The 14,888-nt window shown below is 41.7% G+C and overlaps 1 protein-coding gene across 1 annotated transcript in view; it reads left to right on the top strand.

The window, feature by feature from the left end:
• Positions 1-14,888, top strand: part of LHFPL6 (LHFPL tetraspan subfamily member 6) — a 137,231-nt gene that overhangs the window by 121,003 nt on the left and 1,340 nt on the right. Inside the window, exon 3 of the mRNA XM_027470840.3 lies at positions 965-1,063. Within this exon, the coding sequence (XP_027326641.1) occupies positions 965-1,063 (99 nt within the window). The remainder of the gene's footprint in view (positions 1-964; positions 1,064-14,888) is intronic.

Here is a 14,888-nt window from a genome sequence, read left to right on the forward strand (position 1 = left end):
CTTCATCCTGCAAAGTATGAGGTGTACCCAAGCTGTTATCTACATAGTGACTCACTTCCAGTCTTATAAGATCTGACACAAAGGAGGTAAAATTAAATGATTTAGTACACATTCAACTATTCTCTTTAGGCTGTCCTTGTTAAAAAAAAATAAAATAAAATAACAGAAAGATCTTTGCCAGCTACACCTGCTTTTTGGCAGCTGCTGCAGTGACAGCTGAGAATGCAATACGATAAAAATGCCACTTCTACGAAATAATCATGTCCTGTTGAGTGATTCCCAGCAAGATCTGGTGAAGGAAAAGACTTAGCTGAAGCACATCTGTTCTGGGCAGCATGAGGACTGGCGAAAGCAAAGCATACTGCGAATGCTAAGCTGAGCGCAATAATAGGTAGAATGGCTCAAGAGCTCGGTTGTTTTGCTGAAATGATGTGAGAAAACTTCGTGCAGCTTGTACCTGCAGTATGAATTGATCAGGTGACATGAAATGACTCTTCCTTGACTTTTGAAGGGGTGAAAAATAAAGGAAAACAACGAGGGATTAGCACAAGTGTCAGTTCACTTTCTCCTGTTGGAACCATGATAAACTCTGGTTGATTGTTGTTTTAATTAATCAGAAGCAATCAGCTTGTAAATGCTGTGATTAACACAGCTTCTGTTTAACCCCGTGTTGAGTTTTCCAAGCTGTGTATGCAACAGTTCTGCAGAGACAAGGGGAGTTTAAAAGCTCTCAGACAGAAGCTGAGGTTGGCATCTGATGCTGAATAGCCAAGTCTGCCTCCAGCACACCAACCAGCTGTAAAACCATGTAGCAAATTGAAGCAGTACAAGCCCAAATGATTTCCTACTGTTCTCAGGACAAAAAGAGTGGTTTTTGTTTGTTTGTGTGTTTGTGCATTTTGTTTTAAATCTAAGATTCCCAAGGGGCAGCTTGTGTAAACTTCTATTTTCTGTTCTCTTGTAGGTTTGTTGATTGGCTCTGGTTGTGCTCTCTATCCTCTTGGCTGGGACAGTGAAGAAGTCAGACAAACCTGTGGTAACCTTTCCAACCAGTTTGAATTGGGTAAGTCATTACCAGAGCATCTCAGGGACATTATACTCTTCTGTTTCTTGTCCATGAAAGCAAAAGAGACGAGTGCAGTCTTGGAGGAACAGCCCAGTTGTGTGCTGTAGGGTATTCATATTGCATGTTTCTGACGTGGTGCTAAGGCAGGGGACTTAAGGCTTCCTGGGAAACTTTTCCAGCAGAATATTATAAAATAAATGAAGAAATGTATGTACATATATTTATATTTAAGACATCAGATTTAATAGTCTTGCAATCGGTGAGTTAACATCCCTAGAAATCAGGACAGGGACAGATCAGAGATATGTCAATGGGTTGAGGTAATTCACAATAAGAGCAGTTAACTATCTTTGCAGTCTGGCATGCTTATGGGCTTCTAAACTAAGCGTAGGAGTATGGTTTTGGTTACTCACAACCTCAGAAAGCTGGTAAATAACATTTGCTCCCTATGACAGCCTTTTCTGCAATAAGCAACTGGTCTTACTGGTGATGTCTGCACTGAGCTAAATGAGAGCCAAGGATGCGGTGGAGCTGGGCTCACACCCACACAGCATGGGGTGAGCATCTTGTAGAGAGCTCATTGGGGTGATAGAAAACAGAGGCCCAGCAGGGAGCTAAGGATTAAGCAATGTGATCAGGATCCGACTGAATGAACATGCAAGTCCTTTTTTAGTGAGAAGGGTGGATGCAGATGCTGCTATCCTGCTCTATAAGTACTCTTTGGTCCTGTGTCACTCAAGGAGGAGAGGGATCTGCAATCATCTTGCAGAAGCAAGAGAAACTGATCATCCCAGCCCTCTGCACACTGAGCTCCAGCTCCCAGGAAGGCATACACACGTCTCTCAGTTTGAGACCCTGCTTACAGTTCCTGTCAGAAACTCTTTCCATAGCTTTGTGTGGACAGCTCATGGAAGCCTGGCAGTAATCACAGTGCAAAGAACAGTGGACAGAAATGTTCTCCTGGGCTTAAATGCAAACCTGTTGCATTGTCTTTTAATTTAGTCCTGATATTTTGGCCAGGCTTCAAGAGCAAGGGGTTTTGTTTCCAATTCAGAGATGTTTCTTGTCTGGTGGAACTAGATGATCTAGATGATCTAGATGATCTTCAAGGCCCCTTCCAACATATATATATATACATATATATATATATTTGGAAGAGATGCTTCAGGTCACCCTCCCTTACACTATTCGTGTGGTGTATTGCAGTGCATTTGTTCTGGCATGGGACCAGAAATTCTCATTACCAGCAACAACATCTACCTATACCGCTGCCACTGCTGATGGTACCAGCATCTACTTAATGGTATTGCTCAGGGAATGTGTTATGTGCCCTAGTACCTTTACCTTGTTATTCTGAACTTCAATATCCTTTTGAGCTATTAATATTTAATTTTCTTTTCAACAAAGTTTGCAAAATTTGCTCCCATGACACCTGCTTGTACCTCCTGACAGCCTGCCCCTTCCCAGGCTTCACTCACCACTCTCCTCAGAGTGCAGAAAAGGGTTACCTCTCCAAGTTCTTTATCTGAAAACCCATGAGGATGTGGGTCTCACACCAGTGTGAACTCCTTGAGGACAGTACTTAGACAGCTACAAACTATAACCCTAAACACAGTTGTGCTCTCAATCAAAGCACTCTCTGAGACCACCTTCAACACCTGCTTCTTGAGTCATTTGTTTGCCTAAATTAAATCATTTTGCCATTAAAGGCAGTGAAGAAACCCATGTGAAAGATTTCAGCTTTCCTTCTAGGTACACATACGGAATATAAGCAGGGGACGTACTGTATTAACTGTGAACGTGTGTATGCCTATTTTATTCTGGACCCGTGTAAGGCATGTGCTCTGCATGCCTAGACTTGGTGTCAATGCTGATCTGCAGGAATTGCATGTTAACACATTCATTAACAGATTATAATGAGAGCTGAAATCTGCTGTAGTGATTTTCACTAGGAAGCTCTGCCACTAAAACATTTCTTTTCCACATACACCAGCAGTAAATTTAGATGTGTGGCTTTGATTTTTTTTAAGGTAATGTCAGTGCTTGGTTGATGCTGTGTTACCAAGGTCATTTGTGAAGAAGTCGTACTGTCCAAAGTCTGTTTAATAGCCATGATGCTCATCTCACTTGATAAATATGTTTTGGTTAATGATAACCCAAACCCTCTAGTAGTTTCTGCATCATTAGAGATTGGTTTACTCATTATAGCCTGCAGACCAAAAATGGTGTTTCAAAGACTTAATCTCACCAACTCTCAAGACAAATTTTAGTAATTATTGCTTTCATTTGAATATTTAATTTGATTAAGCCACAATGATATGCTTTCTATTCCCGAGTCTGTGAAACGAGTTGCCTCAAGAACCACGCATACATGCACTGCATTCAAAACCTTCCCTTAGGAGCTGCTGTGAACTCTGGGCTGACTTGCTGATGGGGTAAATGGTGGCAATGGGAGTGCTGGTCCCACTTGTCCTTCTGCCAGGGGTGCTAGCAACAGAAGCCTGATTTGGTGCATGTGGTTATGCTCAAAGCAGAGGGATGCTGAACACGAGACAGCTTCAGCCTCCTCTTCAAGGATGGCAGAGCAGCTGGTGCAGCATGGATGAAGGGAGCCTTGGAGAGCACGGGTGTTAGTAAAAGTCAAAGCTTACCAGATTTGATCACAGAGCCAGCAAAGATAGGGCTTCAGCAGCTAGTAAGATTTTCTGGGGACCTGCAAAAGATAAGATGAAAAAAAGACAAAGGTTGACATTGGATGTAGAAAAGAAAAACCAGGAGCTGCATCTACATCACAGGAGAATGAGAAGGGCAAGAGGCAGGTGCAGAGGAGGGACTGCAAGGACTCAGTTGAGAAGCAGCTGAATTGTGATACCTGAAATGTAATGCTAACCAGAAATATTCCAAAATTAGCAATTAAATGAAAATGGCTTTAACAAAACATGACAAAAAAAGTCTGTTATATGCTCATAACTAGATAGAAGAAATAAATAGCAATGCTAAGAACCCATAAAAAGCCTAATCCGTAGTGGGTGTGCTAGATAAGAAATGCTTCTCTGTGTCTTCAGGCACTCTGAAAAGGCATTAGACTAATAGGCTCTCCAAATAGTGCTGAGATAGCCCAGATTGTGAAGAGGGGACCCTTGTCCTCCGCCCCCATCAAACACACATCTCTGTGTAAATTCCAAAGCAATATTTAAAAAGGCTGCAGGAAAAATAACCATGCCTTTCATTTACATGTAAGTGGATTAGGTTATTCTCTTCTAGAAAACCTGAGCTGACATTGTGAAATGCCCAGAGGTTTGCTGCTCTCTTTAAAACTGGATATTTGTTTTTTATTAAGTGAACTACGTCCAAATGGTTTACTTAAACATTTGTGTATTTAATTGGTCTAATTTTTTTTTTTCAACCAAATGAAAGCTTTTGTACAACTCGATCTCTAAAAAGAGGACTCATTCTTCAGTTGAAGATGCTGTGCCAAAGACAACCCCATTTGTTGATTAAATCATGTTCAATGGATGAGCTGTTTTGCTAATGAGGATGGGGAGTAACCTCTAAATAGACTGGTACACCTGTAGAAGGACCTGCTGTCTGCTCATCTGAAGCAATCTGTTTTTGCCAACATGGAAAAAAAAAACAACACAGTGATAAATCAGGACTTTGACAAACGAACTCTGGCAAATTTTGTTGCAGGAAGGTTGAGGTCATGTTGTTCCTGGGTCTCTGTTGTGCACCTCTGCTTGTGACTCCCAGCTCCCCAACATTAGGTGGGACCTGTCTGGAGGCAATGCTCCACCTTGGCATCCCAGTTTGTATCCTGGGTGGAGCTGAGTTCCCACCAAACCATGAGACTATGAGCCAGAGAAGTCCTCTAGTGACGTTTTTCAGGTGGTAACTCGTAGAAGGAAGGCAATATTAGTAAATAGGGTGAGAAGAAAGATGTTCGTGTTTAAAACCAACATAATCAGTGACTGGGTGAAAGTCTTTTGTCTAATTACCGTTGCCTTAGGTAGAGACTGGAGTTATAAACTACCAGCACACATGCTAAGTGACTGCCTTTTTCTTCTACCAAATGTCTGAGGAAGGACTGCAATTGTAATCTCTCGTCACTGTGCAAACTGTTATTGTTATGCTGCATTATTTACACCCCAGAGTCACCTGTGAGCCCATGCAGGACAGCACTGATGTGGCATGTCAGGCTCAGCAGTACACAGCTGCTGTCTGAGGGGTGTGCACAATCCTGTGGTCTGCAAAAGGAATTCGCAATCAATTTCCCCAAAACAACCATCTTCATAAGCATATCATATAACACACATTCAATTTTGCCGAGCTTGCCAAGCTCGAGGTACTAATGCCTTGGTTTGTTTTCATTCCTAAATGTACCACAGAAGAATAACAGCTGAAAAATGAGTTGTTTTTTTTTTGTTTGTTTTTTTGTTTTTTTTTTTTAAGCAGGAAATCCATTAAAGTGAGGGGACCTGCCTTAAAGTAAGACTGCACCAGATATTTGCAAAGGAATGCATATTTTGCAAAACTTCAACTACGTAAAGAAAACTTCTGGACTTGCACATGTTTTTTAAAGGACAACATGGGTGTATATGTGTGTTTACATTATAATTGGCTTTGAATGTCTAAACTCAGTAAGAGACTTCATTTTAGGCCATCAATTTCCCTAGACGCATATGCAGAGGCTGCTCAGTTGTTGCATGCTTATCTCAGTTGTGATGGGTGTGGAGGTAGCTAAATCCCACAGAAAGTGTTGGAGAGGACAGGACATGTTCAGTTTAATTCACAAAATCCAGCCTTGGTTGGCATCTGGTAAAACAGCAACACAAGACCAATACCTAAATGCCTGAACAGCAAAATGCTTATCTAGAGTGAGATTCATTTGTCTAAACGTAGATGACTCATGCCATTTTAGGTGCCCTAGGAAATTTAATCTTACCTCCAGCTGCCACTCCCCTACCATCAGATGTAAGAAATGATATTATGCACTTACCTTATTAACCTGAAAGGATGAAGACATTACATTTAAGATGAGCTCCAATTTTTAAGTTGAACTACATCAAGGAAAAACCTCTTCCTTTGAGGGGATACAGTGTACTTGGGCAGCCAGGGCTCAGCCTGGGTGATTAGTGCTCAAGAATATTTTATGTCCTACTCCTTTTTGTGAGATATTACTTTTTATGTTGTGTGTGTCCTGCTTCAGCTCTCTTTTTATTTTTATTATTTTTTCTGCTGGGTGATCATTTATGCTAAGGAGCATCCCACAGACATGGCTTGGTGTGCATACCGACCATTTGGGTTCACCTTTGAGTTTCGTGATGCTTTTATTTGCTAATAAAGTAAATGAAAATTGCAGATCTGGCAGCAAGGGCTTGAACAACTCAGGCGTGGCTGTAGGCACGCCATGCCCTGCCTACCCACCTAGGTGCTGCTGCCACAGCCTGCCTGAAATGCATTCAGTGCTTGTTTGAGTTCATGCCATCCTTCCAAGGCTGGGAACATCCTCTTCCCTCTTTCTTCTGCAAGTCCTACTAGATCCTCTCCCGTTGTTTCATGTTCTCCAGCTGTCACGCTCCATTGCTGCCCATCACGCACAGGGACATCCTAGGCCTGGGGCAAGGCTGCAGCAGCAACCAAAGCAGCCCAGGCAGATGGCTCCAAACACACACCTTTGCTTGCCCTCCATGGTGGTTCATCTTTGAACTGCTGTGAAAAGGCTCTCCTGGCCAGAGTGGTTGTCTGGAAAGCAGGTTAAAAAAGTTAAAAGGCTGGCTGCTGTCCTGAACTAAACAAGCAGCTGAATTGTCCTCAAAAGCTCTCAGAAGCTTCTCCGTGCAGGCAGGGCTATTTGTTTCCAAAAAATGTTATTAAGGTTCTCTTTTGCCACTTTTAGAGTGCTTGAAATATCTTAAACAGGACTGTTAACTTGATAATTGTATTTGTTTTTTTTTTTTCTATAGAAATATTTGAGTAAATGATCTTCAAAAGCAAACAGTGCAGTTACTAAAACAACAACATAAAAAAACAAACACACAGAAAGCAGTAAAAAAAAAAAAGAAGCTTTGTCAACTAGTTAATTGGCCTTAGGTGGCATCATTTCAGCATCTGGCTGAGTGTTGACATACAGTGCCAACACTATCAAGAAAAGTGTTTAGAGGGTAGGACAATTTATTAGAATCTTATTAAAGGCAAGGGCTTCAAAGCTGTATGTTTATGAGTAGTCTATCTGACAAAGCTGGGTTCTTTGTTCACAGATTCTCTGCAAACAACTCAAAAGGTTTTACCAGTTAAGTTTTTTTGACTGTGGCTGAGTGCAGTTTTTGTAAGCTTGCCTGAGCTACAGCTGCTGAGTTCTCAGATAAATGCATGAGTCAGCCTACGTGCTAGTAAAGAAAGTGTTTCATCAAGGAACTTTTCCTCTCTGGTGCTACCCAGCTATCTTTTATTCTTAATTCTTTGTAAGCCTCTCGTGATTATGTCAAGGTCAAGGTATTCTGTCTAACCTAAAAGACTTACCTTAGTTGCCTGAGCCAAACCATGCAGGGACCCTCTGGAGTCAATGGAGACAAGCAGGAATTTACAGATGGGGACCCAGACCACCTGGGAGCAAGTAGCTGCTGCTTCTTATAGCTTGAAAAGGGCAACTGAAGTAGTTAGTTGGGATCCCTTAATAGTTAAAGGAATTTTAAAATAGGTGCTACTAGGGTAGGGTCACCATATGTACCTTAGATGGCTACCTTAAGATGAAATGCATCAGTCTTTATAACTGGCTTTTTCTCCCCTTTGTCTCCTGAGGGAATCTGGAGAACTAGTCCAGTGTGGATTTCTGCACTGTGGATGTCCAAAGAGAGGTGAAATCAATATAATTTCCTGCACTAAGTGAGCTTTCTGCTGACTTCTTTCAGTGAGCTAGGAGAGCTCTTCATTGCCAGGACATGAGCTATTTTTCTCTTGAGATTTTGAGTGTTGTAATTGTCACAAGGTCATAATCATAGAATGGCTTGGGTTGGAAGGGACCTTAGAGATCATCTGGTTCCAGCTCCCCTGCCATGGGCAGGGACACCTCCCACCAGCCCAGGTTGCCCAAAGCCCCATCCAGCCTTGCCTTGAAGCTTCTCTGGGTAACCTGTGCCAGGGCCTCACCCTCTGAGTGAAAAATTTCCTCCTAACCTCTAATCTAAATCTCTCCTTTTGTAGTTTAAAACCATTCCCCTTTTCCTGTCATTGTCTGCCTGAGCAAAAAGTGGCTCTCCATCTTTTTGTAAGCCTCCTTTAAGTACAGAAAATCTGCAATGAGGTCACCCCGGAACCTTCTCCAGGCTGAACATCTCCAGCTCTCAGCTTTTCTTCATCGGAGAGGTGCTCCAACCCTCTCATGAACTTTGTAGCCTTCCTCTGGACCTGTTCTAACAGCCCCACATCCTTCTTGTGCTGGGGGCCCCAGACCTGGATGCAGTGCTCCAAGTGGAGCCACACAAGGGCAGAGTAGAGGCTTTCCTGCCCCCATCCTGCACACCCAGGCAGCATACTTGTACTATTCCCAGGCCACATGTCCCTGCCTTCCCTGCCTCTGCATTTCCTTCTTGCACCTCAGTCTGACCAGCATGTCCTTTCCCACCCATGCTGGTTCACTTCCCTTGCTGCCCACTTTTTACCCGGGGGGGGGGGTGGAGAGTTCTTGTGCTCTAAGGAAACCATCCTTAAAGAGTTGCCAGCTCTGCTCAGCTCCTGTGTCCCTGAGGACAGAGTTCCAGTGGATCTCATCCACTAGGTCTTTAAATAGCTTGAAGTTCACTCTTCAGCAAAGTATTGAAGAGGTATGGGACGAGGTATCGGTTCCCCTTCCATTGTTCCACCTTACATTCATGCAGCAACTTTGAGTTTTTATTAAACAAAATCATGCAATCCTCCAAAGAAAGGGAGATTTAGTCATAGGAGTGTCTGCAAAAAGCAGAGCTGGAGAATTTCAACGTTGTCATTTCCTTGCCATTTTTACACTTCTGAACTTTATGAGACATCATGCATTTAATTACATACCAAAATGCCCATGCAATTGACTTGACCAATTATAATTAAGCAAAATATCTTGATCTGTACATGTGAAGGAAAGAATACATTTTTTAAAAGACCTTGAAAAAGTCCTATCCATACAACGGACAGAAAGAAAACACCTTCGCCAAATTCATTATTGCATATTAAACTATTTGTTCAGCTGCATTTTTACCTTACATAGAGTACTTTCTTTGTTTCACGAAACTACTTTAATCCTTTCTGGATGCATTCCAAGTTTTGAGTTCTTTTCCTGCTTTTGTAGCTGATTTCACATGATGGTTTTTCATTGTGTAACTGTGTCAAGAAAAAAAAAAAGATTCTTCAACTATTTAATTTATCTTGGCTTTGTTTCAAAATAATCATGCCTTCTTATTAATTAGCTGATTATCTTTTACATTCATTCGTGGCTTTCATATCTCCAAATCCCTGTATATTCCTTAACATCACATTCCTTGCTTTCTTCACTGATTACTTTTTCCAACACCCTCATTGATTACATGAATTCACATTCCCCTGTAGTACTGGACTCTCATATGAAGCTGTTAATTGGAGTTTCTGCACAGGCTTTTGCAAGAAAGAATTGTAGGTTTTATTTTTAAAGCTGTATCATTTGTATTCTTCAGCCTGGGTAGTTCTAAAAACCTTTTTTCTTCATCTTGGAAAAGAGGCTGTAGCTAGGGTTAAATGATTACAGAGTCTGCCAAATACTGGCAGTCTGCATGCCCAGGATAGTCTTAACATTAACAGCAAAGAAGGTGCAAATATTTAAGAAACTTAGCCTTGCAATTAACAAATTTGCATCCAAGACACTTTCATATTCTGGATATTTTCCATAAGTGTCAATTATTGGTTATTTTAGATGAACATCATATGTTATTTCCAGGACCTTGATAACTGTGTGTTTTTTATAAGACATCACAAATAGAAATCCTGGTAAAACTCTGTTTTGGCAACTGGATCCTGGCACAGCTCCACAAGAGATCAAGTATCCACAGAGTTTTTGTTGCCAAAGTTCACTCACTCCCAAATTTGTCTTAATCTGCATTTGGCTTATATATTGGAGCATGAGAGGGAACTAGGGGACACATATCACAGCCTTGAAGATTACCTTAGAAATCAGGAAAAGGCAAAGAAGTGTTTTCTAATAAGCTCTTCCATCCAAAACTAACCTTTCACATTCTTTGACTTCTTTGAATGTAGCAGGTACTGTCTTATATTCTATGGGATTCCTTTCTGTGGAGTCTTCTTTTCGTACTGTCCTCATTCACCTTGCTTTTGTCCTTTAAAATGAGGGGCTGCAATTTCTTTCAGTCCTTTTATAAAAGAGAGGAACATCATGTTGCCACTCTTGTCTCCTTTTATTTGCTTGGAAAGTGGCCATCCAGCCCAATAGCTGTGAGACCTATGATTCTCTGATTTCAGAGTTAATCCTGACACTATTTTACTGCCAATCCCAGTAAAACTAAATGTGAAAACAGAGTTCTTAATGGTCAGCTACAAATTTACCTGAGCTGACTTGGGCAGCCCTGTTTCACTGAGCAACCAGAAGGCAAGAGCTCCAATTATTTATGCTCTCTTCCCCGCCTTCCCCTCTCCTTTATTTCCTCCTTTCCCCCAAAAAAAGGTCCATAACTAAAAAAAATAAAAATAAAAAATAAAGCTACAACTTCTCCTCCATAGCTGTTAGGAAAAGACTGTTTCATTAAAAGCAACACCACTTCTGTGCAGAGAAGAAAGCTGCTGTGGGCACATCATCTCTATCAGCTAGAAGAGCACTTGAACTGGTGGGGAATTTACTTTGGCGTGAAACCAGATCAGCAATCTTATGAGCAAGAACATGTACACATTCTTGCATGCCTCTCCACACCCCCCAGCAGACTGGCACACTTCTACATGTACATACGTATTCCTATGCACCCTTGAGAAAAACAACAGCTTTTGTGTTTGTGTGAAAATTGACAAGTTTTCACTTAATTGTTTTAATTCTATCAGGTAGTCTAGCTTTTTATTTTATAGATTTGTCATAAACAAGGAAAATGGGAAACTGCAGTGCAACGTTTCTAACATTTAATATGATGGACTGTATGAAGGTGACGTGCCCTACTTGATGGTGAAATTTAAGCCCAGTTCTACAAAGCGCTTAACCATCTGCTTGCTTCTGAATACATGACTAGTTCTACTGATGTCAGTGAAATAAAAGCTGAACATGAGAAAGGGTTCTTCAACAGCACTTGTTATCACCTGTTACTGCAATGTTTGTAAAACTATGAAGTCAGAAAGCAAAGTCTATCTTCTCTACGATAAAACATTTCTATAAGTGTATTTCTTCTCATTTTGAGTTGCATTTAATTACTCATCAACCCTGCTTTTTATAAATCTTCATGTTTCTTATAAATTGAGAATTTAATATCACAGTGAAACAAAAGTAATTCTGCAATTTAAATTGCAGTTCAATTACCCAATTATTGACAACTAACAGTATTTCTTTAGGCTACAGTGGATTAAAATAGCTCCTACACATATTAAAATGAGAATACCAGAGCAGAAAAATTAACTTCAAATTTATTTTTTTCCCTTGTACAGTACAGCCTTATAAAAGGGGTACCATTATTTCAGTTTGACATGCGGCTAGCAGTGTGGACAATCATTCAACAGGTACCTTTGAAATGGATTCTCTCTGGTCTTATAGCTATACTTAGCTATGAACTTAGGACTTGGCTATACTTAAAATGAAAAGTATGGCTAAGTCCTATACCCTCAGACACCTTCCCCGCTGCAGGTTCTTATTCAGCACAATAGCTTGAAATGCTGTTCTGCTCAGCGTCATCCAAGCACAGATCAAACTATTTTGTCTAAGGCCTCCCATTGCTCCTGACACAGGCTGGAAATAATGGCCAGGTTTATTGCTGTGTTATTATTGCTCTAAGGTCAGGCTCCCTACTCTTTCATCCATTGTTCTGCACTATCCCGTTCTTGCATTTGTTCATCTTGACCCAGCTCACACTTGTGAACTGCATTGCATTTGTTAGATCAAGGGGCTGCCTGCCATGCCTTAGAGCCCTAAGTAGGACAGTGGTCCTTAGGGTAAATGGAGCATGGTATGGAGAAATAAATGTTATTCTCCTCATCCAAGACTGAAATGTGCATGTTGTATTTGTTGGCACATCTCTGACACTGACTTAACTGTTCTTTCTTCTTAATATGTATCAGGCGCTCTTTCCCCCTCTCCCATGGTTACTGCACAAAAGTTGAAATAATACCACACAAAAGGTGAAATTTACTTCATTCTGTTCCATATAGGTCACAGCTTTGGGCAGTGCAAGCAGGCAAGTCTTTAAACTGTTCTTAAAATAGTGTTTTAACATTTATTTTCTCTACTTGGAAGCATCACGATGAGAAAGATTTAATTTTTCAAGCTGCCACTACAAGTCTTTAGTACTTTTAGAATACCTAGCTGTTCAAAAAAAACCTATCAGGTGGATTCCATAGTATCAAAAGAAATGCTTTAGCACCTCCCACTCTAGTGTAAATACTATAATTTTCAAAGCAGCCCAATGGATTTAGACGTGCAGCATATGCTTAATTCTGGTTTTGAAATTCTCAACATAAGCCATACATTTGTGTGCACAGGCAAAGGAATTGTTCTAGACAGGTCTGTCTAGGAGCTGCTGTGCAGTCAGACAAGGATCAGTGTCAGAGACATTGTCAGGCACTTGGCGGCTCTTTGTGGTTTCTGATGGTCTTCTCTGTAGGAAGTCAGACTCTTTGTGTGGTCTTCTGTAATGGAGCCAAAAATGATGTCGATATACAAAGCATAACAAGATTGCAAAAGCAAATAAATCTCTCTCTACTGCAGCACATTAAGGAGAGAGACTAATGAGCCCAAACCAAGATCTCAGCTTCTGAAGTCCTCCGGTCATGTCAGGATTTTTGTTTCATTCGACCTTTCATTTTAATTAAAAAATTGATACTTTTGAAGAAAAGATGCAGTATACTGCGTGCTGTGGTGTCATCCTGAGATCTTCAGAGTAGCCATGAACACAAGCGTTGCCTCCCACTGACATCTCTTCACAAGGCTGCCAGTATCCTGCAGACAGTTGATGGAAATGCTGTTTGCCTTCAGGCATGTTAATGCTTTTGACGTGTTGGGGTGTACAGACGTCTTGTGTATCTTGTGCCTAAGGCAGGATTAGCAGACTTGATAATTGCCTGACCCAAAGCCTGACCCTAGAGCACACCATTAGGACAGAGTATGGACGTGCCACCTGTTTCAGCTCTTTCTAGCTGGAAACTGTTATTACGTCCTGTTCTCTGGAGGGGAGGAAAATGAGTTTTGCTGCTTTTTCCAGAGGGTGGGAAAAAGATGTTGTATTGCTGCTTGTACCTTACTGAGAGCACTCACTGTTCAAAGCAGAGAGATGTCACCCAAGATGGGGACTCTTCAGTTGAAGGAGAACTTCAGTTGCAATGAGTCCCAAGCAGTCAAAATCGAGATGACCAACATGGTGCAGACAAAGTGAAAATGACTTTTGAGATGAGCTGAAATTCTGAGGAGTAGCAGCAGTCACCTCTTTATATTCTGAGAGCTCTGCAAGGAGGCTTAGTCTCTTCAGTAGCTGTTGTTTTTGTGATCATCTCATCTACTGCATGCACAGTGGTGCCTGGAAGGGGAGCAATGACTTTATGGTTCACTGTGGGATTCCCCAACACTATGCACTGGTGATGACTTTGGCTCCTTATGGATACTGAAGCCTTTGAATGCATTCAAGGCCATATTGTTGTGACACTATTAAAACACACTGGATTAAAGATCTGTGAAGTTTTAAGTGGAGTCATTAGTTAGGGACAGAGAAGTGTCTTGCTTTTTGCACTTTAATTAAACTTGTGCTCACTGGCACTGTGACCTTAGTGGGAGTTAAGGATCAGTCCTGAAGTCTGTTCTGTTTGTGGTGGCAACTTGTGAAAGTACTGGGATCCACTGGGATCTTTACTTGCACTGCACCAGCACACAACCATTTTGCTGTCACTATTAGTCCTATACTGTTACGATACCACTGGCGTGCTGATGTCTCTGTCACTGCTCTGCGTGCACACTGCCTGCTGACCCTACTGGCAGGGTACGTAAGAGGCAGGACTTGTAGACTCCACTTGCATAGAAGCCCCTGTGCTCCTTCACCCTGGAGAGCCTCTGTTTCATCTCTTGAAAATCCATTGTCCTGGTCTTTATCTCATGCCATATCATGCTCTGCCAGATGGAGACATCTGCCATATGGTCCTAATGCATGGGATTGCGGAGCATGGCATGGCAGGTACAGCTGTGCTGCTTCAAGTCCTGCCCCAAATCAGTCTTCTCAGAAAGCAGTTTTCAAAGGCCCTTCTCATTGTGTGACTACACAGGCAGGAGCATCTCCAACACAGATGAACCCACACATCCCGGATATATGCTTAGAGGTCTGGTAGCTCATTCATTTGGTCAGTAAATGCATATCACTAGAGCAGAGATTTAGGGAGAGAAAATAGCTCCTAACTAATTCTCTGCCCTGTCTTCCTCAAGGTTTTGGTTGCAGGGGCAAAGCAATAAAAGAAAGAATTTCAGTGTGGCCTGGTCAGGATTTATGCTGGTGGGACTGGGACATGATTGTCCTTGTCACTTGATGGCTTGCACTTGGGTTCAGTTTGAGTGATGGCAGAGGTGGATCCGCCTGGCTCCTTCTGAAGGGGGCAGGGCCTCATCCTGTATGACATGCAGTAGCATTGGGTGTACTCC

Source organism: Anas platyrhynchos, chromosome 1 (genome assembly GCF_047663525.1).
Source record: "Anas platyrhynchos isolate ZD024472 breed Pekin duck chromosome 1, IASCAAS_PekinDuck_T2T, whole genome shotgun sequence".
In the NCBI taxonomy this organism is placed as follows: domain Eukaryota; kingdom Metazoa; phylum Chordata; class Aves; order Anseriformes; family Anatidae; genus Anas; species Anas platyrhynchos.